The sequence below is a fragment of the Cynocephalus volans genome, chromosome 14 (assembly GCF_027409185.1).
Source record: "Cynocephalus volans isolate mCynVol1 chromosome 14, mCynVol1.pri, whole genome shotgun sequence".
Taxonomy (NCBI): Eukaryota; Metazoa; Chordata; class Mammalia; order Dermoptera; family Cynocephalidae; genus Cynocephalus; species Cynocephalus volans.
Window position 1 is genome coordinate 28,366,367 of NC_084473.1, and position 25,874 is coordinate 28,392,240.

The window sequence follows — 25,874 nt, forward strand, 5'->3', positions numbered from 1 at the left end:
GCACTGTGGGTAACAAGCAAAATTACCTTAAACAATCAGGAAATTTTTCAAAAATCCAGACTGTGTTTTTTCTGGAATAAGCTGGCAAAAGCATACATGGCCAGGTTTCAAATATCTCCTGATGATTGGATGGCTCAACTAATCTCCAGTGAGATTTTTTGAGTTCTCTCACTCTAAATGTACTCTGCTGCCAGCAAACTTTCTGTTGGTTTCTGGAAGCTCCCTGCTGTGAGTAGGCCTGTTCACAGGCCAGAAGCTACAATGAGAATAGGGTGAGGGAAAGCACTGGACCAGGAAAGAAAGGGAAAGATCACTAGAGAATTCTTGGAAAACCTCCCAGCTCTGGGCCAACTAGCCTTGTGCTTTTGGGCAATTCATTTAGCCACCTGAGTCTTGGTTTTCTCATATATAAACCAGGGAGAATTATAATATTAATGATGCCGATAAAAATAATAATATCTGCTGTGTGATGCTCAAATAAGGTAATAAATGCGTACATGTCTTCTTAACTATGAGTAATTACACTAGTCCTCCCTTATCCGCAGGGGATGCCTGAAACTGTGGATAACACCTAACCCAGTTGCTGTCAATCAGAACACGTTTCTGTTCATGTCTTCCACCCACAAATTTAATGCATTTTCCATGTTAACTCAGCACTTATCATATGCTGTGGTCATAACTTTTGCAGTTTGAGGTGGACAGCCAAACTAGCACAAATTTTATTTCCTTTTTCACAATTTCATGAATAGAAGATTCGTTGTTGCCGTACATCTTAGCAACCTCAGCATACGATTTTTTTCCTTTTGTTATTATGTAGGGAACTTTCATCTTTTCACTTAAGAGAACTACTTTATAGTTTCTCTTTGGCATATCCGAATTGCCAGCCTCACTACTCTTGCACTTGGGGGCCATTATTAAGCAAAATAAGGGTAACTTGAACACAAGCACTGTGACCATGACATTCGATCTTATCAGACCGCTACTATGTGACTGACAGGTGGGTGGCATAGACAGTGTGGATATGCCGGACAAGGAGATGATTCACAGCTGGGAGAAATGGTGGGAGATTTCATCATGCTACTCAGATTGGCGTGCAATTTAAAATTTATGAATTTTTATTTCTATAATTTTCTATTTAATATTTTTGGACTATGCAACTGCAGTCAAGGGGGACTACTGTGTGTAGATGGATGTTGTTACCACTTTGGCCCAGTGATTCAGATGTATCACTTTGTCTCTCTGTACCTCAGATTTGCCACCAGGAAATTAGGAATGAACTGAACTGACTTGACCTCGGAGGACCCAGGAAGATGCAGACATGGACAGATATCCTCCTCCCCTTGCCCTGTTTCATATCCACACCTTGGAGGTTGGGAGCAGATGTGGGTGTCTGGAGAGGCAGTGCAGGGAGTAATCAGGAGCACAGAACCTGCATGGATGGGGTCAGGCTACCCAAGTTGAAAGCTTGGCTGTACCACCACTGGCTGCATATCTAAGGGCAAATTATTTAATCTCCCTGTGCCTCAGTTTTTTCATCTATAAAATGGGGATTAAAGCAGAGACCACCTCTAGGTATTGTTGTGAGAAGGATTAAAAGCACTAGTGTAGGTTGAGCACCCAGTGTGATGACTCACACATAGTTTGGCCTTATTTAATGATAGCTGTCATGGCTGTTATTCTTCAAGTGGCTCCAGGGGTCAGCACGGGCAGAGGGAACATGAGAGGGGTATTCTGCACTGAAGGCAGAAGGCTTTGATTGTGGCAAACCTTGTTGCATCCAGTGGCAGGAGGGAGAGGAAAAGGGGTGACGGAGACATGTGTAAACACATGCATCTCACTCAGTCTTTCCTTTGTGACGTGCTGCTCAGCTTCCCTCTGGAAGACCTGCACTGAGATGATCTCGGTCCTAGCCCTGGCTCTTTGATGTAACTTCACACAAGTCATTTAACCCTACAGACCTTAGATTCCTCATCTGAAACATGAAGTGGTGGAATAACATGATTTTGGGTCACTTTCATCTCTACCATGCTAAGACTAATTGCCCCTTTTGGGCAGGTGGCCAAAACAAGCTAACTTGTCTCTAGTCATCTGGTCAGTGAGAACCCAGGAGTCCAACTTCCAGCCATGATGATTTAGGGACTCAGATGATTAGGGACTGCTATTCCCCTTTTCTGGATTATCTCCTAAAGGAATACTTAGCCCACCAGTCACCTTTGATTAATAAATCCACCAGCTGCCATGAACATCTGGCCACTCACTTCATAACACTAAGTACCAAACCTGGCCCCCACCTGCCCCCACCCACAACCACTATTCATTTGTCGTGGGGTCCTGGAATTTGAAATCATTCACTTCCTCCCCACCAGCCTGATTTCTGGGATGCATCTGGGAACCAATCACCCAATTCAAGACATCTGTTTAGCTCACTTATAATCAAGCTGCAGCAAAGAAGGGCCAAGTCTCCTTCAATCAATCACATAAACACACCCTCAGAAGGCAGTGTGTGTGCATGTGGGTGCACAACAGTGGGAGTTAGGTACAGAGAGTTTAATTCTTATTTCTCTTACCTGCGGCCACCACAATGTTACAGATAGAAAGACCGGACTCTGCTGTCAATCCCAGAAAAATAAATGGAAAATAACTAAAATCACAGACATTCTGAAGTTAATTAGCCTGGTCTCCTCATTTTATAGATGGGGAAACCGAGGCTCAGGAGGGTGCAGTAGCTTGGCCATGATGGCATGACCTAGGGTTTGGAGAAGCAAGAGAGCTGAGACCAAAACCCAGATTGGACTTCCAGTCCAGTTCTCTGCTTGCACTTTCCAAGAAGCATTTGTGCAGAAAGTGTGTGTGTGTGTGTGTGTGTGTTGGCGAAGGGGTCTCTAAAAGAATGAAGCAGGCTCCAGAGAGCATGGTGAAAATTCTAGCAGTTAGTGCCATTGATCAACATGATATCACCTAAATGGGATCGTTCCTGAAACCAGAAGACTGGAGAAGAGTTTTGAGCAATGTGGCATCCATGACAGTAAGAGCCTGATGGTCAAGGGAGACCTCAGAATATGCAAAATGGCCCTCCCCACTTACTCTTCTGTCTCTGCAGGCATAGGATCTGCTAGATGTCAGAGCTGAACATGAGATTCCATTCCTCCCTATCTCAAACAGGCAGATCTCAGGCTGCCCTAGCATGGACCCTGTGCCCTTCAGGGACTCCCTGTCCCGTAGGGAAGATGAACTTGCCCATACCTCACTCTTAGCGTAATCAGACTCCATAAGGCCATGAGGACACAGAACAAGGGAGACTTTTTGCTGGGGAGGACCAGAGGCTCACAGAGGAGGCGACTTCATCTTGAAGGATTAAAGGATGTTGACAGGTAGTAAAGGTAAGGCTAGGAACTTTGCTAAGAATAGAGGAGGGAATAAAGTTATTCTAAGCAGGCAGGGAATTAATACTGCTTACTTTAGTAACAGTTTATGAATTTTGAAGCTGGACTGCATGGGATTAAATCCTAGCTCAGATAGTAGCATGGTTAAAGGTGAAATGCTTTCAGGTTCCAGGAGGCAAAACTAGGGAGTTAAATAGTTTCAAACAAAAACTCTCTAGCAAATAGAGTCATGCCACCAAAACCCAGGTAACTGACCTCTCACCCAAGTGGGTCTCATTCCTGTTTAGAAAGCATTAGTAAAGCACTTGTGCTCTGGGCAGATTCCAATTTGTCTTCATAGTCTTCATAACAATGCTATCAATTAAGAATTCTGATCATTCTCATTTTAAGGATGACAGACAGAACCGAGGAGAGTGAGTAGTGACCAAAGGTAATCGTAAGAATCAGAGCTAGGAATTCATTCCACATCTCAGATCCCAGGTTGATTCTTTTCCCCCCTGTTCTGTGCTTTGCCTTCATGAAGAGGCTGGAAGACTTTTTGCTCAGATGTTACAGAGGAGATTGAAACAAGCAATGGAGAGGTGAACTAAGGAACTAGGGCTCTCAAACCTAGCCCTACAGTCCAGGGACCTCCAGAATCTTATTTTTAAGATACTTCTGGGTGACTGTGAGGCTACTAGACAGAGCCTGGCCACAGTGTATCCACACCAGAAAGGAATTGTCCCACCCTGAAGTGATCCTTAAGGTAGCACATACCTGCTGGATGGATGGAGAACTGAGCTACTCAAGTGTGAGATGGGTAAAGCGATGGACTCACAAGTGAGGAAATGCTTTATGAGCCCAAGCATTGAGAAAAATATGAATCGCATTCTGTGCCTCTACTGCAGAGGGGTTAGGTGTGGGCTCCTCCAAACAGATGGCCTGGGTTTGAATCTCCACTTTGCCGCTAGTCCTGGAGAGACCTCTCCAGGCCTCAGTTTCCACAACTGTAAGATGAGGCTATTTGACCAGAGCCCTGTGGTCCCTGCCAGCTCAAAATTCCTATGAATTTCTCACAGACCAAATTATTCCAGTCATTTATCCAAATGGGCTGGTTAAAGTCCTGTTAATCTGAAGTCTCTTCTGACACAAAGTTTCGCATCTGAGATTGCTCTTGACAAAACATTTTATTTTAAGAGAATTTCCTCTTGTTTTTCTCACTCTTGATCAGTCATTTTCCTGCATATGTTTTGGACACATGTCTTTCTAGGTTGGTTAGAAATGCTCTGTATACAAGATCTCAGATGTCCCAAAGCTGTCAAACAAAACTTCCTCAGCTCACTCTGTCTGTTGAATATGCTTTTTTAGGTTGAGAAGACAAAAAATAAGCCTGCCTAAAGTAGTTAATATCACATCTTTGAATTCTTAACCCAGCCCAGGAACTGTTCTCCCCTTAGACACATTTCTCTCCTGAAGTCAATTGAATATGACTTCAGAAATAAGAGAGCTGGTGGGAATGTCCCTACCCTTTACTGAAACAGAGAACATCAGCAGCTGGGATTCTCCAGGTTAGGAACTGAGAGACCTGAGTCTGCTCTTTGTTTGCCCTGGATTGTTCAGCAAATATTGAAATTTCCTCTAGAGAGAATGCACCTGGGGATGCAAAGGGAACGAGATGTGAATTCCCTGACCTCTAAGTGCTTACAGTCTGGGGAGAGTGGTGAGGCAGGGTCACAAATAACTAAGACATGAGAAAAGTACAACATCAAAGGTGCGAAGTGCTGAAGAGAGACATAATGGAAACTTCCTCTGTGAGAATAAGGGGATAAAGTGAGGTCCACAACCTCCCAGGCTGCCCTAATTTAGAGGTTACAACGTGGCCACCAGCTGCTTGGTATGAATGCTTGCTACATGGTTTCCAAAAGGCAACTCTACTAAATCTGACAGGCATGCCATGTCCTTGCTAAAACTGAGCAAACCTTTCTATTAGGTATTGATAGTTCATCAGACGCAGAGATTCTTCACAGGACTGATTGGAGTGCTAGGGGTACCACACACACTACACAATCATACAGCAAGTATTTAAGAAGCACCTTCCAGATGGGTGTTTGGTCCCATCTTAGATCTGTGATAAAAGTGAAGTAGGCTAGAATCTCTGTGACGTGCAAGGGCAAAGTACTGGTCAAATTGTCAGATACAAACTGGATGAGTGAATGTATGATTGATAGATAGATAGATAGATAGATAGATAGATAGATAGATAGATAGATAGATAAAAGTGACATTTAACATCTCTACCTTCCAGTTGGGTAAATTAGATTCACACATGATTGCTTTACCAGGTGACCTAGTTTATACTTGGACCATAAAGGGGATAAAATACAAACTAAGAAAGTGATTTGTTTGAGAAGAAACAGCAGGGAAGGCCCAGCTTTTGTGAGAATGAGCATTATCCAATGGGATTCTTGGAGAATGTAGATGCTCAGGAAATAATTATCCCCTATACAAGTTAGAATCTTCTCAGATTTCAAGAGGGGGATGATACCACCCTAGTGGCATCAAAAAATTCCATCAAATTTTTCCATCAAAAAATTCCAAGGAGAAAGAGACATCAGGGCAGCCTAGGTACTCAGGCAAAGCTCTGTGTTGGAGGCAGGGACTCAGCTGGGCCTTGCACGGTAGAGCAGGTGGGCTTTGGGAAGACAGGTTCAAGGGAAGGAAAAGTAATCTAAGTGGAAACAGAGTGAAACAAGAAAGTGGGAAGCATGGGGGAGGGAGGAAGAATGTAAAACATAAAAGGTGTTTACCAGGGTGAGGAAAGTTCTCCTGACAGTCCTGGTTCTACCTTATCTCAGGCAGCTGCAACGCTGTGGATTCCTTATCTAACAATTCTTTATCCCCTCGGCTTCTGTGACTGTGCCACCTATGGTTCTCCTCCTCCTTCTCCAACTTCTTCATCTCTCACTGTTTTTCATGCTCCTCTTCTTCTGCTTATCTCTTAGATGCAGCACCCTGGATCTCCTCCGGGTCCTCATCCTCTAATCACCAGCTTCGCCCTCCATGCTGATGACTTTCCACCCCACTTTTCTCCTCATAGCCATGACCTGAATTTACAACTCTCTACTGGCCCTCTTCACCTGGATGTCCCGAAGGCATTTCAAATACAGCTTGTTCAGCGTGGATCTCATCCCCTTCTCCTCCCTTTGGGTGTTTTGGTAACCATCTCTCCTTGCTAAATGCTCTTCTTCTTCCCTATTTCAGTTAATGGCATCTCCCTATACTCAATTGCTCAAGCTGGACTCTCCTGAATAGGCAACCAAGTTGTGCTTACCCCATATCCAGAATCTCCCCCAGATTCCCCTCCTGCTCTTCCTTTCCAACCCATGCATCACATGTAGGATCATGTCCAAACCTGAACACACCCAGAAGAAGCTGCTTCTCCAGTCTTGTCCTTGGCGCCTCCTCCCAGGTCCCCTGTAGCCTGCGACGGTCGCAGAGCTTCACCTGCTGCTGAACATGCCTTTGCATGTGCTTCCCCTCTGTGTGGAACGCCCTTCCCACTGGTCTCCATGGTCCCTGGAGCCCAAGGCCCAGCTCTGCTGTCCTGTCTCCAGAACACCCACCTTCCTGCAGCCTCTCCAGAACTGGCCTTCCCTCCTCTATGTTGCAGGGCACTTGAACATGCCTCTGTTACTGCACTTGTCATACAGCAGGCATGTTTACCTCTTCCTCGAGAGCTCTCGAGGGAAGGCAATGTGTCTTATTTGTCCCTATCACTGACATACCTAGAGCACAACCAAGCACAGTGGGTGCTCAGTGAATGCTAATACCCATCCTCCCGTTCTCTGTGCTGCTGGAGACACACAAAGTGGGGAAATGATGTAGGAAGGTGGAATGCAGGAGGGACACTCAAGAGGGAGGTCAAGACGGGGCAAGCATGAGGGAGCCACATGCTCAGGGGTGAGAGCAGGGAAGAGCATGTGGAAAGGAGACCAGATAGTGACGGGTGATCCTTTCCACATTTGTCTTGTTTCCGTGTGTATCTCTCTGTCTTTGTCCTTTCATCTGTCTCTCTCTTTTTCTTTTGACAGTGTCTTTCACTCTCTGTCTGACAATTTTTTTTAAATGGATCTCGTCTGACTTGTTTTTCTCACCTTTGTGTTAGCGGATCAATCATTTTCTTATTATCTTTTATTCCAACTTTTTCCTTTCTGCCTTTCCTTGCCACTAACACCTACATAAACTGTTCATATTTACTGAATGGCTTTATGTGTCTCATTTTAAAGGTATATGACCAAAAGGAACATTTTAAACATGTCTCTTCTCAAAACATCTGCATCAACTGCTTTTTCTTAAATTTCAGTGGATTGAGCTCATTGACTCTCAGCAGGTCACTGGCCCTCACGGTGACAGACAGTCCCTGTTCTTCAGTCTTGTGAGACTGTCAGCATTGCTGTCCCCTCTGGGACTCAGCCTTTTTGGTGAATGCATCCAAAGGCCTTTTGCTTACCATAGTGTAGATACAAATACAGAGACACAAGCTAAGAAAGAACTTGAATCTCAGCTCAGTGGGGCAGGACTGGGAAGAGAACACCAAAAGGACTGGGCCTGTCAGGGGAACAGGAAGCTTTCAGCCTTGACAATAGTCCACAAGGGAGCTGGGAGCTGCTTTTCACTGATGCCAGGCTCCTGAGGGCCAGAATGGCTGAGCACGGCTAGTCACATTAAATATGTAACTTCAGAAATGTGATCAAACTGACTTCCTGCCAGAGCTATGAAGCAAATCCCATAGCGGGCTGGGGGGCATTTTTGTTTTCCAATTTTGATTCTGTATTAGGTTGTGTTTTGTTTTTTTTTTCTTTTTGGGATATATTTAATTTACCCAGTCTTTTCAATCAAAGAAATTGAGACATTAACAGGATGATGGTGATGGTGGCAGTAGCAGACAAAGTAATTAAAAAGTCTAATTTTTCTTTCCAAAACCACTAGCTCCTAAATTGGATAGGTCCCCATAGACTGGAAAGCAGACAAAGTTTTAATAAAACTTTTATTCAAAGTCCAACGATGGTTTTGTTGTGCTTGGATGTTGAGAGGAATATTTTCTTTCCCCTGGAGTCAATTTTTGAACATGGGAGGGCTGGAGGGATGAAGGTTTGCATTGGTTTCTTAGGGCTGTTGTAACAAAGTACCACAAACTGGGTAGCTTAAAATAACAGAAACTCATTCTCTCCCGGTTCTGGGGGCCGTGCTCCCTGTGAAGCCAAAGAGGAGAATCTGTTCCGTGCCCTTCTCTTAGCTTCTAGTGTTGCTAGCAATCCTCGGTGTTCCTTGGCTTGTAGACGCATCACACTGATCTCTGATCCGTGGTCACCTGGTGTTTGCCCTGTGTAGGTCTGTGTCTCTGTTTTCTCTTCTTACAGGGACACCAGTTACATTGGATTAGGACCCGCTCTAATCCAGTATGGCCTCATTTTAACTTGATTAATCTGTAAAGACCCTATTTCCAAAGAAGGTCACATTCACAGGTACTGGGGGGGTGGGGTTTAGAACTTCATAATATCTTTTTGGGAGACACAATTCAACCCACAACAGGGACCGTAGGGGCCTACACGATGTTTAGGAAGAGGAGAATTACATGTCCTGCCTGGGATAGTCTCAATTTTGTGATATCAAGCATTGGTCCTATAGCTTCCCAAGGTCCTAGATATCAGATTGATCTCTCAGTCCAAATACCAGATCATCCAGGAAGTGAGAGTGCTTTCCAGGGAGAGGGAACTTACCTGTGAAATAACTTTGTGAAGTGACAGAAAAAGCATTCAACTTAGAGTAAGAAAGTCTGGGTTTACCCTTTTCTAACTGCTCATCTTCTCCATAACTTGAGAGCACATTAATAAACTCCTTTGGCCCTCAATTTATGTTTCTGTAAAAATGGGATATAAAATAATCTCCAACTACTGCAATTTCATAACACAGCCTAAGCGAGAAAAATGGGTGTGAAAGACTTTTGCAAAGTATCATAATTTTTAAAAAAATAACTGGTCATTGTGTTTAAAAAATGTTGACCCGATTTTTCCCATACCCAGAGTGGGCAAATATGAGTTAAAGTTGGGAAGGGTACTGTGGCTCTAGAACTCAAGGAGATCAAAACTCTTTTTAAAAACCTCCCAGAGGCCTCAATCTCTCAGCACCTGGTACTCTCTGATGGGACAGATTTCTATCTGGATAGGTAGTTAGAGCCTAATCCTTTAGCCAAGCCTGTAAATAAGTCTCAAGGCATCAGAGTCAATGATAAAAAGAAAAATAAAGTCCTTCTTTAGATGTCCTCCCTCTTTCAAAGCCTTGGGAGAGGAATGTGTCGTTCTCTGCTCACAGATGACAAAATTAGTGGGCTCTCGTCATTTAAGACAGAGGCGAGAACGAGCTGGAATCTGATACCAAATGCCACCGAAGAGAATATATTTTACACAACATAAAAAGCCCCAACGCATATTAGAAGAAATATGGCGAGGCTTCAAAAAGGTAGGTCAGACTTTTTCCTCAAGCAGATAATTATAGGCTGGGGGTGAGTAAATCTTATTAGCCTCTCTCCATCTCGTCTCTTCTCATAAAACACTGGTAAGAAGAAAGCCCCACTCAACCCAGGATGGGACAGCTTGCCTGGGAGAGGACCGGCCCACCGTCCATCATTCCGCCTACTCCCGGGACCCCCAGCTGCCCCCCGGAACACAGGGGAAGCCAGCCAGCCATGCATGAAGCCCTGCTATGGGCTTGCTGAGACTTGGTGACTTCTCACTGTCTGAAGGACTGTCCCTTCAGGCTGCAATTTTCCAGTCAAATTTCTCTGCCCAAGTTTGAGGCATTAAAATTAATGAAGTTGTTAACATTTCTTAAAATGTCTTTTTCGGCAGTTGGAAGTTATGGATTTATTACCCATGAGCCTGCTGGCCTCTTCAGTTCATAGACATGTGGGCTGAGCCCCCATAAACATCCTGGTGTGGACCGGACGCTTGGCCTTAACTCTGCCTTTGGCTTGCTCTGCAGTGGGTCTTGGGGTGAGTCCTCGGTGTCTGTGCTCTGAGGTCAGCCCACAGGGGCCACTGTTCGTGGCAATGGGCCTCGCTGCCTGCAGAATTATTTCTCTGGTCTATGAACTCTGAGAGAGCAGGGCCATGTCTTAACCCTGTTTACGTTTGTGTCACCTCCAGCATCTGGCATGGGGCCAGGCACACAAGGGTGGTGGTGGTGGGGGGGTGTCTTTATAAGTCTCAGCTGATTTAAATATGGCAGGAAGATGAAAAGGCTCTGAAACTATCACCACACTCAGTCAAGGAGATGCCAATCAGGAATCGGCTCTTTCTTCTCCTGTGAGCCAACAGCAATAACGGTGCTGACATTGGTGTCTCGTCCAGCATCTGGGCAATAACTAGCCAATGCTTTGGGTCCTCGTCTCTGCCCACAAGGGAAATCATGAGGATTCTGGGCAACAAAGGGAGTTGAAAGAGACCTTGGAAAACATCCAGATTTACTCCTCTGCCCCAAGGCAACCACCACTCCACCCTCATTTTACACATAAGGAAAGAAGTGGGTTTATCAGGGCCATGTAGTGGGCAAACAGCAGTTTAATAAACTCCTGTGGTTTTCTCCTTTCAACCTGCAACCTCTCTCAAGATGCTCCACAGGGAACAAATATGTTGCCCTCTGTGGCATGCAGGAGGTGGATCTGCCTTTTTTGGACACTCTGCATCTTATAAAAGTTGTCCTCCTGTGGAGATACTGAATGGCTTTGAGAGCAAACTCAAAACTATTATCTGAAGAACAGTTGTAACACAAATCTGGTTGCAAAGCATTAATGATACAAAGGACTGGATTTCAATTATTTTGTAGACACTTGCCCTTATCTTAAGATGACACTCAGTGGCTTGCTTAAGTAAAATCGAGAAGTAATTCTTATCTGGAATCTTCTAAGAACCATTTATCCTTCTCTTTCACTAGGGATGCTTAGAAATAGAGGAAACATCCTAGCACAGAATGTAATCCTAAACTTCCCTAGGCTTTTTGGTGCATTTATGTTTTTAAATTTGAAATGAACAGTACAGTTAATGTGAACCAAGAGTGTTATAGATGAGGGACAGCAGGCTTTGGACTGGGAGCTTTTCTACAGTGAGTGGAACATCTCTGTTAGGTGCACTTTAAATAGCTCAGGCCCAAGTGCAGAGACCAAGTAGCAGGAATAGGTAAATATTCCCTGAAGGGAATCTGGAACTCAGTGCTATACCCAGTTCATAAAAACTTAGTTGAATCAGGCCTGATGAGTGAGTTCCATCCCTGGAGGCCTTCTGCATTTATTCTTTATATGCAAGTCTTTATGAATGTCTTCCATGTGATGGGATAAAGTGGGGAGAAAACACAGAGTATTGCCTGCTCTCGTGTGGTTCACCATAGAGGAGTTTAAGAGGGAGAAAATGTTTACCCAGAAATGCATCTGCTCTCCTCCAACCCTTCTCTTTCCCCTGAAGTGGCCCAGTTTCTTTAAGCTGTGAGGATAAGCAGTGGGAACAAGAAACCCCACACTATGTGAACGTGGCCTCCCAAGGGCTCCTAGGGCAGGACCTAGCAGGCTGAGCAGGAGGCTCCGGGAGAAAAAGTGAACATAAGGGATGAGTTCTGGCTTTGTATCTAGTGAAGCCACTCGGTGTGATCTTATTAAGCTCTGTTTCTACATCTGTAAAAATGGAATTGAACCTGTTCTCCTTGCCTATAAGGCTGTTTTAGAATCAAATGAGCTGAAATAATATCAAGGAACAAGTTTGGGGAACCTTAAGGAGCACCCCAAATGTTAGGCAGTCACTTGAGGGGCCCTGGAAGACCTATGACTCTCATAATTTCTCTTGGGAGATCACAATCATTAGACATGTTGTGGATCAGAACTCTGTATTAGAAAGCCACAGTCAAAATGCAAATAAGCTTTGCATGTAGTGATTGGTAGGAAGATGCTGGGAATACCATACATCATAAGGGCTGGGAGTGGGATATGGCAGCACCTAAGCTGGAATGGTCTGGCTGGAATGGTTGGGGGTTGGGAGGGGAGTGTTGGGTGCCACTGGGAGACAGAAGGCACAGAAAGACTTGCATATAGGGGGCTGAGGCATCCCTGGATCGCCAGGAGTCACAAACTGAAACTGGAGTCTGCCTTAGTTCTGAGATGGTGATGGTGCATCACAAATAACTATCAAAAGTATACTTACCATATCGGCTGCGATGAGACAGGAAAGGGAAGGAATCTTTCATTATCCAGGTGAGATTCCATGCAACATAATCAGGAGGAGTAGGCATGTTTGCTGATGGCTCCAAGGAGCTGTGACCTGGACATAAAAACAGAGAATACTGATCTGTGTGCTTAGGATGTGTCTTTTAACTGTCACTCGATATCAGTCATAAAGAAAGTTCATAAGACGCTTTCATGACATCTGTTGGAAAGATGCGGGAAAAAGGACTGAGCCACTGGTAGATTGAGTTGACCTCAGGATCTCAATGAAATTTTTTTTTTTCTACCAATGGCAGCCAGATCTAAGAAGTCTGAATGTTGTGACCAAGGCCATGCCAGGGATTTCTGGGAGATGAACTAGAAGCCAGGTAACTTAATGGTTTGGTCTAATAACTCTATCCAAAGTCTATTCTGCCTATAAGAATTTGTGCAACCTAACAGAAATCTTCAGTTCATTTTGTCCAAATGATGCCTCCACCTCTACTTTATGTTTGGACTTGTAAATTCATCTAATGTTTGCTTGGGTTATTGCCTTTTCGACAAGAGTGTTGAAATTGCAGTTAGAAGTTATGAGTTCTTAACAATTACATTATTTTGAGGAGACAAAAAAGAGCCAGGTGATGGGTTTTTCCATAGCCAAGAGGCCAGGGAGCCAAAGGATTAATGTTTCTGGTTTGCATGAGAGAAAGAACGGTTGAGAGAAAAGGAGTAAAGCAGCGTTATTCCCTCCCTTCACAGTATCTCAGGTGGGTTTTGGGTGAGAGAAGTCATTACAATATATCTACAAATCAAATGAGCACACGCTACTTGCTCTCATACAGCTCTTCCAGGAAAATCCCCAACTCAATCACTGTTTGCTAATGTTTTATGGCAGGCAAAGCTTTTTCTGTTAAAGAAGGAAGGGTCTGAGAATTAGTTCTGTTTAGTAGATAGATGTGTAGCAAGACAGAGAGTGGGGAAGAGGGTAGGAAGGGAAGTAGAATTTTCTCTGAAGCCTTCAGGCATTGTGCTGGGCTCTTTTACCCACATAATGACCCATGATATTCACAGCGACTGTCTGACACAGGAATTGTCATCTCCATTTTACAGATGCAACAACTGAGCTTCATAGGGGCAAGGGATGAAATCAGGAACTGAACCCAGGTTTGCCTAGTGCCAAAAGGCCATGTTCTGCCACCAGTGAGCTAATTTGTTACTTGAGTGGTAACTGTTAAACAATTGGGAGTGACTTTGTGAAGAAGAGGGGAAGAAAAGAAATAAGGAGAGAAAGCAGGAGCAGCAGAAGAGTTTTCCTAGCCTATCTGCTTTGCGGTTTCTTCCACATTGCCCCAGCAGCAGCTCCTTGACGGCCTGTTCTCCTGCCTCCACTTCCCTTTTGGTATCCACCCCACTTCACACACTTTAAGGAAATCTCTGGCTTAGGTGCCCATGGCAGTTTTGTTTCCAGTCCCCTCCACTGCTTTATCTACAGGTGTTGCACCTGGGTAAAGCTGACCACAGAACCACGTGCTCCTGCAACTGCAACAAGATGGGCATTCTATGGTCTCCTTCCTAAAAAAAAAAATTTCTTATCTCTGCCTTCCACAGATTCGAGTTGGAAGTGTTGACTCCTGGGTACCTAGAAAAGAGTGACTTTTCTCCCACATCTGATCTGCAGTGATTAGAATTGAATTGGTTGGTGCCAGATACATCTTTCTGCAGCATTTCTACAAAATGGATCAGAGGAAAATGCACTAAAAAGGGTAAGAAGCTGTGCTGGTGAGTTGCAGAGAGAAACAATCTCATTTCACACTTACATCAACTCTATTTTCTCCATAAGCAATAGGGCTCAGAGAGGTGAAATCAAGGCCACATAGGTCTACTGAGGGTCAAGTTTATTAGACTTAAAAAAAAAATTAATAATGTATTTTCAGCACATATGGACCAGGCACTATGCTAGTGCTTCAAATGTGTGATTGCATTTACTTCTTCTAATAACCTTGTGAATAAGTATGATTATTTGTCCTCATTTTGGAGCTGGGGAAACTGAGGCTTAAAAAGGTTAGATAACTGCAGCGTCACAGCCAATAGCAGGCAGGAGATCAGAGAGTCAACAACTAGGTCAGCCTGGTGTTAAAGCCCATGCTCTTTCCACACCCTTCCTGGGCCTCCAAGGGGCAATGGCTAAGGTCAGAGGTCATCACTAAGCATGCTGCAGAACAGAGCAAAAGTGTGAAGGGTCTGGGAGGACTCTGACCACCAACCCCCTGCAATGACTCCCATGTGAATAAAAAGTGGCCACTGTATATCTGAGTTATCAGCTTAGCTCAAATTTTAAGTAATTTTGAAGCAACAGGAAGACTAAGCCTAGACTATATTTCCCTGTTTCCAAGTGATGTCATTTTTCTTAACCGTTCAGTTTGGGAATGGTATTAACTTCTTCCTGGATAGGAAGGACCAAGCAAATGGGGCTGGACTTCAGGAAGTACTTATCCATGAGTGAGCACAGAACGACAGATGACTTTTAATATGGATGAGAGCCAGGTAATATATTCAGGGATTAAAAAAAAATCTGAGGATATCCAAATCAAAGGGCTCTGAGGGCTCAGTCATGACCAGCAAGGAGAGTTGGACATCACTGTGGGTTATCCCTAAAGACGTAAGTTTAAAGCATTTTATATCTCAAATTCCAATAAAGTGCTGGGCATCCTCACTAGTGAATAATAGAAAGAAAGCAGAAAGTTTTATACTGCCTTTGCAGGAACTTCTAGAATTTCTGCCAGCAGGCTGGGCTCACAGGGGCCCCAATGTGGTCTCCAGATGAGGGTGGGTAGAGTGATGAGCCAGATGTGGCTGGGGGAGCTACTGGAGGGTCACCTAAGAGGATGGAAGTCCCCACCTGAAAAGGTAAAGACCAAGAAAAACACAGCCTGCACCAATGAAGTTGTTTGCCAAAATCAGAAGCATTAGGACAGAAGTGAGTGTTAGTGAAAGCTCATAGAGCATGCACACATTTAGAACGTAAAGAAGAAAGTACTTCTGCATTTAACAAGTGCAGGGGGGATGGGCTGTCTGTTCCCTTCACAATCCTCATCCACTCCCATCCTCACCACGGTGGGCAGTGGGGTTTCTAGCATAAAGAGAGCCCTCCCGTGAGAAGCAATCCACCAAAGCAAGACAAAGCTTGGTCTTTTCGATCCTCCACTTTGAAAATGTGAGGATCCAGAGTGAAATGGGCCTCAGCAACACAGACTTATAGGGTGAGGGTGTGAATTAAGACCTACTGGCTCAAGTAGAGTGACTCTGGGACTCCGAGGGAAGAATAGAAAGGAAATGGGGGAGAGTAGGACCACGTTCTTCCAGGTGCCCAAGTGAGGCAGACCACGGTGGCCTGAGGAGAAAAAAAAGAAAGAAACGTACCTGGACTGAGCTCAGTGTTGACTGGCTATTGATAAGATTGGTTTGTGGTTTTTTTCTGGCAATTTCCAAGGCAGAATGAAAACCCCAAGCTCCTGACACTACTCTTTTCTCACTGGGCATATCCATCCGCCACCCCCAGTGCCCTCAGCTTAGGGTCCAGAGTCCATCTCTATAATCATTCCCCTGCACGCAATTTCTTTCACCTCCTTTGTCTCTTTCTCCGTCACAATTGTCCTGAAGTGGCTGAACGTGTAGTGGAAAAGGAGGGGACGAGGAACACACGACGATGCTGACAAGTCTCACTTTAAATGCTTCCCCAGAAACCTCAGGGAGACGCTCAGGACTGCCCAGGATCCTACTGCATTCCCTGACCGACTCAATTTACCCTCCCTCTTTCCAGCACGACTATTTCAAACCTTCTCTTATTCCTCAAACTGCCAATCCCCCTCATTCCTCCACCTTCTAACCAAATGGCCCTTGTTTCTTATTGCACTGAGAAAAGAGAAGCAAATCTACCCACTTAGAAGTATCCATCCCTGTCCACGCCAGCTTCTCTCCCGCTACAAAGGATGAGCTGTCCACACGTGCAAGCAGGGCCAGCCTCTCCGTTTAGGTGCTAATCTTGCCCCTTCTCAGGGAATCTGCTCTTGCCACTGTTCCCCGCTGCCATTCTCCTGCATCAACAATTTTCCCTCTCCACCAAGTCAATCTCAACTGCAGCAAACATGTGCCATCTTAAAAAGAAAAAGAAAAACATCCTTGACTTCTTTCTTCAGCCACTGCCCCATGACTCCGCTCTCCTTCACAGCTGAATCTCTTAGAGGATTTGTCTCTGCTCATGTCTCCACTTTCTTCCTCCCATTTTCTCTTAAATCCAATATGATTGCCTTCACTATTGCAGGTCAAGGTCACCGGCGGCAGGAGGCTGTGGATACAGTGCACAAGTCTTGGTCTTTGTCTCGCTCGTCCTCTCAGCGGCACTTGACCCCGCCCATTGCTCCCCACTTCTTGGATTGCTCACGTCTTGGTTACCCTGGTTGCCTCCTACTCCAGTGCCAGGTCCTCTTTACTCTTCTTTGCCAGATCTTCCCCATTTTCCAGACTGTGCAGGAGGAAAATTCTCCTCTTTCCAGCAGCACATGCCTGGCTAATTTCTACTTCATCACCATGGTTCTGACCAGCTGAAGATGATCCATGACTATGAATATCAAGTGACCCCAGGACACCAGACCCTTAGTGCTCCTACCGAAGACTCTTTGCTGACCTATGAAGAAGGGGACTTGTTTTAACTAAGTTCACACAGACCCATGAACTGATTTTCTCTTAGCCAAAGTGCTGATTTTCAATTCTCAATTTACAGGACCACCGTGTAACCCTTTCCTAAGACTTTAAAGCTCTAAATTTTCTTCTTTAGAGAATTATTCAGGGAATTTTTCCTTGCCTGACATGTAAATAAGCTTGGCTTTTTTTCTTCTCTTTTTTTAAAAACTATGGGGGAGTTTTGTTTTATTATTTGAAAATTGTTGGGCCCGCCCGTGGCGCACTCGGAAGAGTGCGGCGCTGGGAGCGCAGCGACGCTCCCGCCGCGGGTTCGGATCCTATATAGGAATGGCCGGTGCGCTCACTGGCTGAGTACCGGTCACGAAAAAGACAAAAAAAAAAAAAAGAAAAAGAAAATTGTTAAAAGTTGGAGAACTTGGGCCTTTTATCTTTTCCATTTAAACTCATTCCCAAAGTGATCTCATCCAGCTTCATACTTTTAAATACCACCTATATACAAATGCTACTAAATTTATATCTCTAGGCCCTATCTCTCCCCTGAATATATATCCAACTGCCTGTTTGAAATCTCCATGTTACTGCTGATAAGTATCTCAAACTTATCATGGGCAAAACCAAATGCTTGATACGCCTGCTGCTAAACCCCAGGTGCTCCCCATGTCAGAAAGCAAAGCCAATACTCACGCAGGTGCTTGGGTCAAAAACCAAGGTGATAGTCTTGACTTCTTTCTTTTTCTAACACTCCACATCAATTCATCCACACATCTGGATGGCTTTATTTGAATTTTGCCCCTTGTTATCTTCTCCCCCATCACCTCTCATCTTGACTACATCTGTAAGCTTACATTGGTCTCTCTTCAGTCTGTTCTCCACACAGCAGTTAGAGCAACACGTCAGCCCTGAAATGCCTTTCAAATTTCTTGCCATGGCCTAGCAAAGGCCCCATGAGATCTGGCCCCTGGTTCTCTCTCCGACCTCATTTCCAGCCACTTTTCCCTTGCCAAAGGAGCTTTGTCCCACAGGCCTCACTGCATTCCTCAAACTTCCCATGCACATTCCTACCTCAGGGCCTTTGTACTGGCAGCTCTCTCAGCCTAGAAACCTCCACCCCCTCAGAGACATGTGGCCACTCACTCTATCCAAGTCTTTGCCCAAATGTCACCTCCTCAGAAAGAGCTTCCCTGGATCATCCTGTCAAAATAGCACTCATCGTAAATCACTCTCTATTCCCTTGCCCTGCACTATATGATTTCTTACACATATAAATTATGAATATTTATTTGCTTATTGTGTGCCTCCTGCACTAGTCACTACTGTGTCCCCATGCCTAGCACATAGTAGGCACTCAATAAATACTTGTCAAATGAATAAAACCAGAGCCCTGAGGAAAGTTATTAGCACTAGCACTTATTAGCTGTTTAACTTCAGGCTAATTACACACTCTGGGGAGCCTCAATTTTCTGAAAATGATAATTGTAGTGGATTGAATTATTTCCCCCAAAACTCACTGAAGCTTGAATTGTGTCCCTCAAGTTTTATGTATTAGAAACTTAACCCCCACTGTGACTGTTAAGAGGGTGGGAAATCCTATTACAGTAATTGAAAGGTGGAGCCTTGAAGGGGTGATTGGATTGCAGACTGTGCAGTAGTGAATGGTGGTCAGGGGTGTGGTTCTGAGGACTTTAAAAGACGAGAAACGAGAGTCTCTCTGCTCACTCTGCTTCCACCATCTTGCAATGTGAGACCCCTGGGTCACTGTTGTCACCACTGGAGGGACTTTGGCCTTCTCAACCTCAGAAATTGTAAGCAATAAATTTTGTTTTTCTTTATAAATCACCCAGTTTCAAGTATTTTGTTATAAGCAACAGAAACAGACTAACACAACGATAAAAATAACAATAGTGCACACTCTAAAAACTCTCAGGGTTTTGTAAGGGCAAGATAAGACAATGTGTACATAATGTACTCTTTAAATATGAGTGATACCATTCTTAAAATTTTATGACTCCAAAATGAATGGGAATCTTGTTCCCTTTCTTATATTCAGGGGATCTTGTGTCAATCAATACAGTGTCTGGAAATCAAAAGTGCTCCCAAAGAGCTGCTTCTCTATTATTCATTAGTTAATTATTGACTTTACCAACTGCCTACAATCAAGAATACCCAAATTTCAGCCAATTGGCAATGTCTCTATTTCTAATCTTTATTTTTACATATCTCACTGTGTGTCTGTTTAGTCCTAAGCCAGAGTATATATAATATATCGTACTTGTGTCAGTATAAATAATAAAGAGCTTTGTGTGTGTGAGGGTTATTTACATGAATGCCCTGGGTCCACTAGCAAGCATGTTTTACAAACCTACATCAATAAAATGTAACAAATGCTTCTGTTCTAAACACTCCTTGGAAAGGCTCCCACCCTGCCTTGTACACATTTTACTTATTTATATTCCTTCCAACAATAAAACAATCAGTGACAGCCTGCTAGTTTCTCCTCCCATATTTGAAAACACACTTAATAATGCATTCTTTCACAATGACTTTGTGTCACACAAAGCAAAGCTTAATGTAGCCAGAGAAAGAGTCACCTGATGTCAAGTAGTGGTAGGCAGGCACAACCAGGTGGGGAGCTCAGGGTAGGCCTTCTTTTGAGATTGGCAGCCCAAGGGAAATGGCTTTGGTGTTCACCGGGCTGAGCCCACACCTATTCAGCCAAAGAAACATTCTCAGTGAATTTACATGACTACTAGAGGTAGGGGTGATGTTGCAGTTGTAACAGGCAGTTAATTTAGTCTGAAAAACAGAGGTATGATGTCAGAGAAAAGGAAAGGGAGAACTAGCAGATGCACCCTTTGTCCTAAACACATAGACCTCCCCATTTCTGCTCTAGGCCTGGAAAATGAGGGGGTTGAATTATCTGTTCACTGAGGTCCCCTTCCATTCATACACATTTGGTTCTCCATCGTATGCTTTCATATTTTCTTCCGGCTGGCTCATTCAGAGAGGAGCTGTTAGTGCCAGGGGTGGAATTTGAATGGAATTAAACAGCTCCACTCTACCTTACCTTTCTCCAAGTCCCACTCCTATCTTGCCAGGGATGTTTGTGCTCTTTCTTGGTAGCTCAAGTTCTGAAGCAAAAATTACTCTCTCATAATATTCTTTTACCGTGGAAATTCATAGTTTCAGCACATGTTTCCTGCTTCTCCCAGCCCCCCAAAGACCCATGTATAACTAGGGAATTCATTCAATGGTGAACCATATCTGTCAGCTGATGAAAGCAGGCTCTCCTTCCCAAGGCACAGCATGAAGGAATACTGACAGCTGTTAGCAGGGCCCCTGCCTTGGGGGAGTTGGTTACCTGCAGGGTATGCTAGAGACACACCAAAAAGGGAATCACAAAGAGGTTACCCCAGAAATGTCTAAAGCGTGCAAATTTGAAGCCCTAACAATTTGGCTGCTATTTGCTTTTTCAGTCTTATTTCTCATTCAGAATCTTTCCACATTGTATGGACCCCATTATACCTCAGTCTCCAAACTTTTGCCCAAGCTAATCTCTGCCTAGAATGTTCTTCCCCCACCCCCTGTTATCCTAAATTCTACCCTTTCTTAAAGAGCCAACCCACATCTGTCTTTCCTAAGGTCCCCATTTTCCCTGAGCTGGAGTCCCATCAAAGCACTTGAGCTGTGATTCAGGTTGTGCCAAAACAAAACGTGAACTGGGCCGCCCGCCTCCCTAATCACTTATAGTTTATTGTCACTTAGGACAGCAACATATAGGCCATTCATCAAACATGTTATTCAGACTACCTTGGCTGTTCATGACAATAAATTCTAATAGTATATTTATTTCACTCACAAATCTCAAGCTTCAGGTCTGTTGCTTATGTTGAAATACTTTTTTGCTCACAGATTTAGAAAAACCTAGGACAAACATCATGGAGGCCATTGTTTGGTCTCATATTATTTGCTTCTCAGGACCAGATCAGGGGCACAGACCTATGTCATCACCTGAGATACCATGGCCACCAGTGATGTGTAATTCATGGCCAAAGTCAGATAGCAAAGGCCACGTGATATCTGATGCCACCCTTCAGAATTTGCATCTCTTGAGATGATCTCAGTGTCACAAGCAAGCTGCTCCTGACCAGCCTGTGAGCCCTGCAGTGTCTCCTCTTGCCCTGAATCCCTGCTCCAGATATGCTTGGTCACTAGTCCTACCTGGCTAGCCAGGTGGCCTCACTGGCTTTCAGTAGCTGTGGAAGACTAACTGGCATTTTTACTAATCCAAGAGAGCAATGGAGAGGGTGTCACTCTGCAGGTGGCCTGATTCGTGACACCCTCCCCAAGCCCGACTCCTGCAAGGCCTGAGAGCCTCCATTAGCAGGGCAACATGACTATGTGTTCTGTGTCCATTTCTGTGGCTTTCTTATACTCTACTCTTTATGAAATTTATTCCACTGTGATCTCAAGCCTATTTTCTCCCCCCAAAATACGTTGACTAGAATAATAATCAAAAGAAGGACTTTGAACTGCCACTAGGCCTTTCATCTTGTGATCTCAGAGAGCTTTACCAGGCATTAAATAATTAATGTACTGAAAGTGACACAAAGACACAAAGACAGGACAGCCTGGAAAACCAAGTCCATCAACAAAAGACCTTTCTATTTTGCAGGGAGGGAGTCCTTGTAGGGATAATCACTCGCCAGCTGGCCTAGCAGTTTTTGTGTATGTTGGACAAGAGGCTACAAACTATCCAAGAACAGCTGGATCTTCTCTTGACCTGATGTTTTGAGTTGGGATATATAGTTACCAGGTGACCCCTAAGATCATGTAGTGAGTTCCTTGGAGAGGGCACGGCCAGCTTTCACAAGAGGGAGCTCCAGCATGGAAGGGTATTTATACATTCACCATTTTTTTCATAGCTATCCACTCTTATGATCCTGACAATGACCCTGTTAGTTAACCTTTTTTACAGGTGAAAAGATTGAGGTTCAGAAAGCACAAGTTCCCTACTCAAGGCCACACAGCCAGTGAGTAGTGGGATGGGACACATGACGGCAGGCTCCTGAAGTATGGACCAGCTAGGAATGCTACTCTACAACACAGACTCCTTGGAGCTGATATTGATTCCCCTGGAGAACAGGGACATTGAATTAAACACAGCAGAAAGAGATTGAGCAGATCACAGGTGATTGATCAGATCCTCCTGAGGACGACAGATCCCCTCCTGGTTGACCTGAAGGAAACACACACCTACAGTCATGGCAGCTGCTTCTCCAGAGCCTCAGGCTCAGTCAACACCACTTCCATGGTAACCACCACGAGGCTTGATACCTGGGCCCTCGGAATGGAGCCTTGGCTGGTCCAGGGGAAGGATGCTTTGAGTGAGAGGAGGAAGAGGAACAGACAACTTTCTACTAACTTCCAGCACTTTCCATCCCTCTTTATCTACTTGTCACTCATTTCAGGAAAAAAAAAAAAACCTATCTTCCAAGAATCCACAACTTGAGGTGCCACATTGCTGAGCACAAATACCTCTCAGCCTTGGTTGGACTCAATTCCAGCGACTGGAAGCCAAGTGCTCTGACGGGCTGGTGTGCTAGATAGAGACCTAGGTTCCCTGTTGACGTTCCTGCGTGATCTTGGGTAAGTTGCTTAACCTTTTTGAAGTTTTGTTTCTGTGTATATAAAACAGAGCTCATCATTTTTCCCATCCAACTTTAGGGACGCTCAGAGAATTAATGAGTTAGTACATACAAAGCCCTCAGGCTCTTTTGAAGAAAGTTACACTAGAAATCCTTGTGCTGTTACTGAAGGGCATAGTCATGAGGATACATTTTGAATCATTCTTCACCTGCATTACTAAAATAAACTCAGCTTGTGTTAAAATAGAAAGGCCAACAGCCTCAGTTGCTTTGCCCTACTGGGACGCATGTCGCCTCTTGGCTTCCATTTGTCTTGCCCTGTGGACAACAGAGGGCGGGGCTACCCCTGACCCCTGTGTAGAGATGGAGTTGGGAGGGCTGTGAACACTATTTCTCTCTGTTGTCGCATCCCACTTACAAGGAAGCTGGAACCTAGGAGAACAATGCTTTACCCAAAGGCATCCCGTTAGTGAAAATCATCAAATCTGATCTTCTCTGTTCTGTGCCTCGGCCAACCACAGAGGAAGGTAGTAAAGAATAGAGGAAGAGGAAGAAATAGGGAGACATGTATTCTTGCTCTTTAAACCTTTAAACCACTGCTCTGTGCAATACTCTGGTATGAAAAAACAAAAACAAACCAAAAAATGAAGGAAGAAACCAATACCTTGTGTGTGTCTATTATGCATGCCCAGCCCCATACTGGGCGCTTCATAACCATTGTCCCACATAAACCCTAGAATTTGCTAAATGAGGAATATTATTCCTATTTTCCAATGAGGGAACTAAGGCTCAGAGAAGTTAAGTAACTTGACCAAGGTCCTGGAGCCAAAAGGGATGGAGCTAAGATTAATGCATTGAATTAATATTTACTGAGCATCGTGTATGTGCCAAGGCCTGCCTTTGGCAGTTAGGATGTATTAGTGAGCAGGTTCAACACCCCCCTCTCAGAGCTCACAGGCTGAGCAGCTTAGAGTGTGCTGGGGCAGCAGAGAGCAGACCCAACCACCTCTCAAATCCGTGTAATGCCTCGACATTGTTATGTGTTGTGAAGGAGAAGTACACGGCCCTATGAGATTGTTATCACGAAGTCCAGGGGAGGATTACCTGAGAAGCTCGTGTTTGAGCTGAGGCCCTAAAGCAGGTGAGTAGAGTTAACTAGTTAAAAGGAGTGGGGTAGGGTGGGAGACCAGCAAGGGCAACGATCTATTCCAGCCTGAATCCCCCAGTCCAGAGCACCCACTCCTTTCTCACCACCAAGACAGGTGAGGTGTTACTTGGGAACCTTGATGTGTGGACCAATTTCAATGCCACCGTCTGGCACAGAGCCCCTTGGAGACAATATGGACTGCCCCAGAGAACAGGGACATTGAATTAAACACAGTAGGAGACTGACGAGATCACAAATGCCTGCAGCATTCCCCTAACTAAGGACAACAGATCCTTCCAGATCAATGAGGAAGGTGACTTAGAACTGTCACCTAGAATGGCTCCATTCCCATGGCAAGACTCACCTGTCTTGTCAGGCACCTTCTGCCTTTTCTCTGATGCTCTGTTGGCCAGGCTTCCTGCAGGGAAGGAGCTAGAACCCAGCCATCAAGCTCAGCCCTTCTCTTTGGTCTGATACTTGAATCACCTTCTGGAAAAGTGAAGGTTTGGAATTGCCTTGGAACTGTTCTTTCAGCCACCCAGGTCCCCATAATAAGCCAGATGTGCACAACCCTCACCATGGCCTGGGCCCACAAGATTGGAGCCTTTCACCCCCATATTTTATTTTGCTTAAAAGATTAGGTGAAGAGCGGCAAAGAGGGAGGGGGCAGCAGAAACAGAGAGAAAGAAGAGGGGGTGAGGTGAAGGAAGAGACGGCGGGAAACTAACAGGAAGGAATGAAGCTCAAATAAGAAAGAGGAAATGTGGGGGGGGCATCATCTGATATTTGTCACTGTTTGGAAGGTACTGAGAGAAAGTTATTCAAAGTACCACTATAGAAAGGCCATAAAACACCTTGGGGAAAATATGAAAGTCACGCTGCCACTGTACAGATGAGCACCCTGGAATTAGCTGCCAGAGCACAGTCTAAAAAGAGGAAATCCAGTGGCCCACGACGCTGCCTGCCTACCTCCCTGCCAGCTGCCAACCCCTCCAGATCGCCTGGCTCTGAAAGCAGAGGCAGTAATTTGGAACCAGCAAGTGTGAAGGTATGTCAGAGCTGTTATTTGCCTTCATGCATCACATCTTAAGTGCATCTTTTGGAAATATAGTGTAAAATACACCATCAGATTCACTATAGAAAATCTGAAACAATCAGGAAGGTCTAAAGAAGAAAATAAATATCACCCCTCCCTCCAGTACCCAGAGAAACCAGTGTTAACATTTTATGGTATGTTGCTTTGTGACTTGTTTTTCACTCACTTAACAAGATAGCATTTGGCTGGAAAGTATGTTGAGGAGGACAGAAGAAAGACTTTCGCTCTACCCATGAGACCTGTCCACAGGGCTGAGAGAAGTTATCTTATCAAACCACCAAGGGGGTCAACACCAACCAGCTCTCACCCTGGCACACAGATGCTGAAACCATGGGAAACCTGAGATGCTCTCGGCCCTGAGCAAGGACCTGCAGTTAAAGGTAGTACAGGCTTGGAGAGTGACAAGGCCAGTCTTTAGCAGGAGGGACTGTGGGGACTTGGGGAACAGTTGAGATATGAATGCAGGACAGACCAGCAGGAGGCAAGGACATGGTGGTGTGTGTTCTCAGCATAAGTGGACAGAGGAGTAGGCAGTCCTTATGACTTTGGAGAAGCTGTAAGAACAAAAGACCATGGAACATGTGTTATGTTATGTGCTTGAACCTAAATGGCAGGTGCATTACATTGATTTTATGACTTGAAAAGTATAAAAAAGTGGAACCCCATCTCACTCTCAAAG

General features: G+C 44.6%; 1 protein-coding gene across 1 annotated transcript in view; it reads right to left on the bottom strand.

Moving 5' to 3' along the window:
• The window catches only part of ALK (ALK receptor tyrosine kinase), a 731,313-nt gene that overhangs the window by 508,928 nt on the left and 196,511 nt on the right, over window positions 1-25,874 (bottom strand). The window contains exon 2 of the mRNA XM_063078008.1: window positions 12,608-12,724. Within this exon, the coding sequence (XP_062934078.1) occupies window positions 12,608-12,724 (117 nt within the window). The remainder of the gene's footprint in view (window positions 1-12,607; window positions 12,725-25,874) is intronic.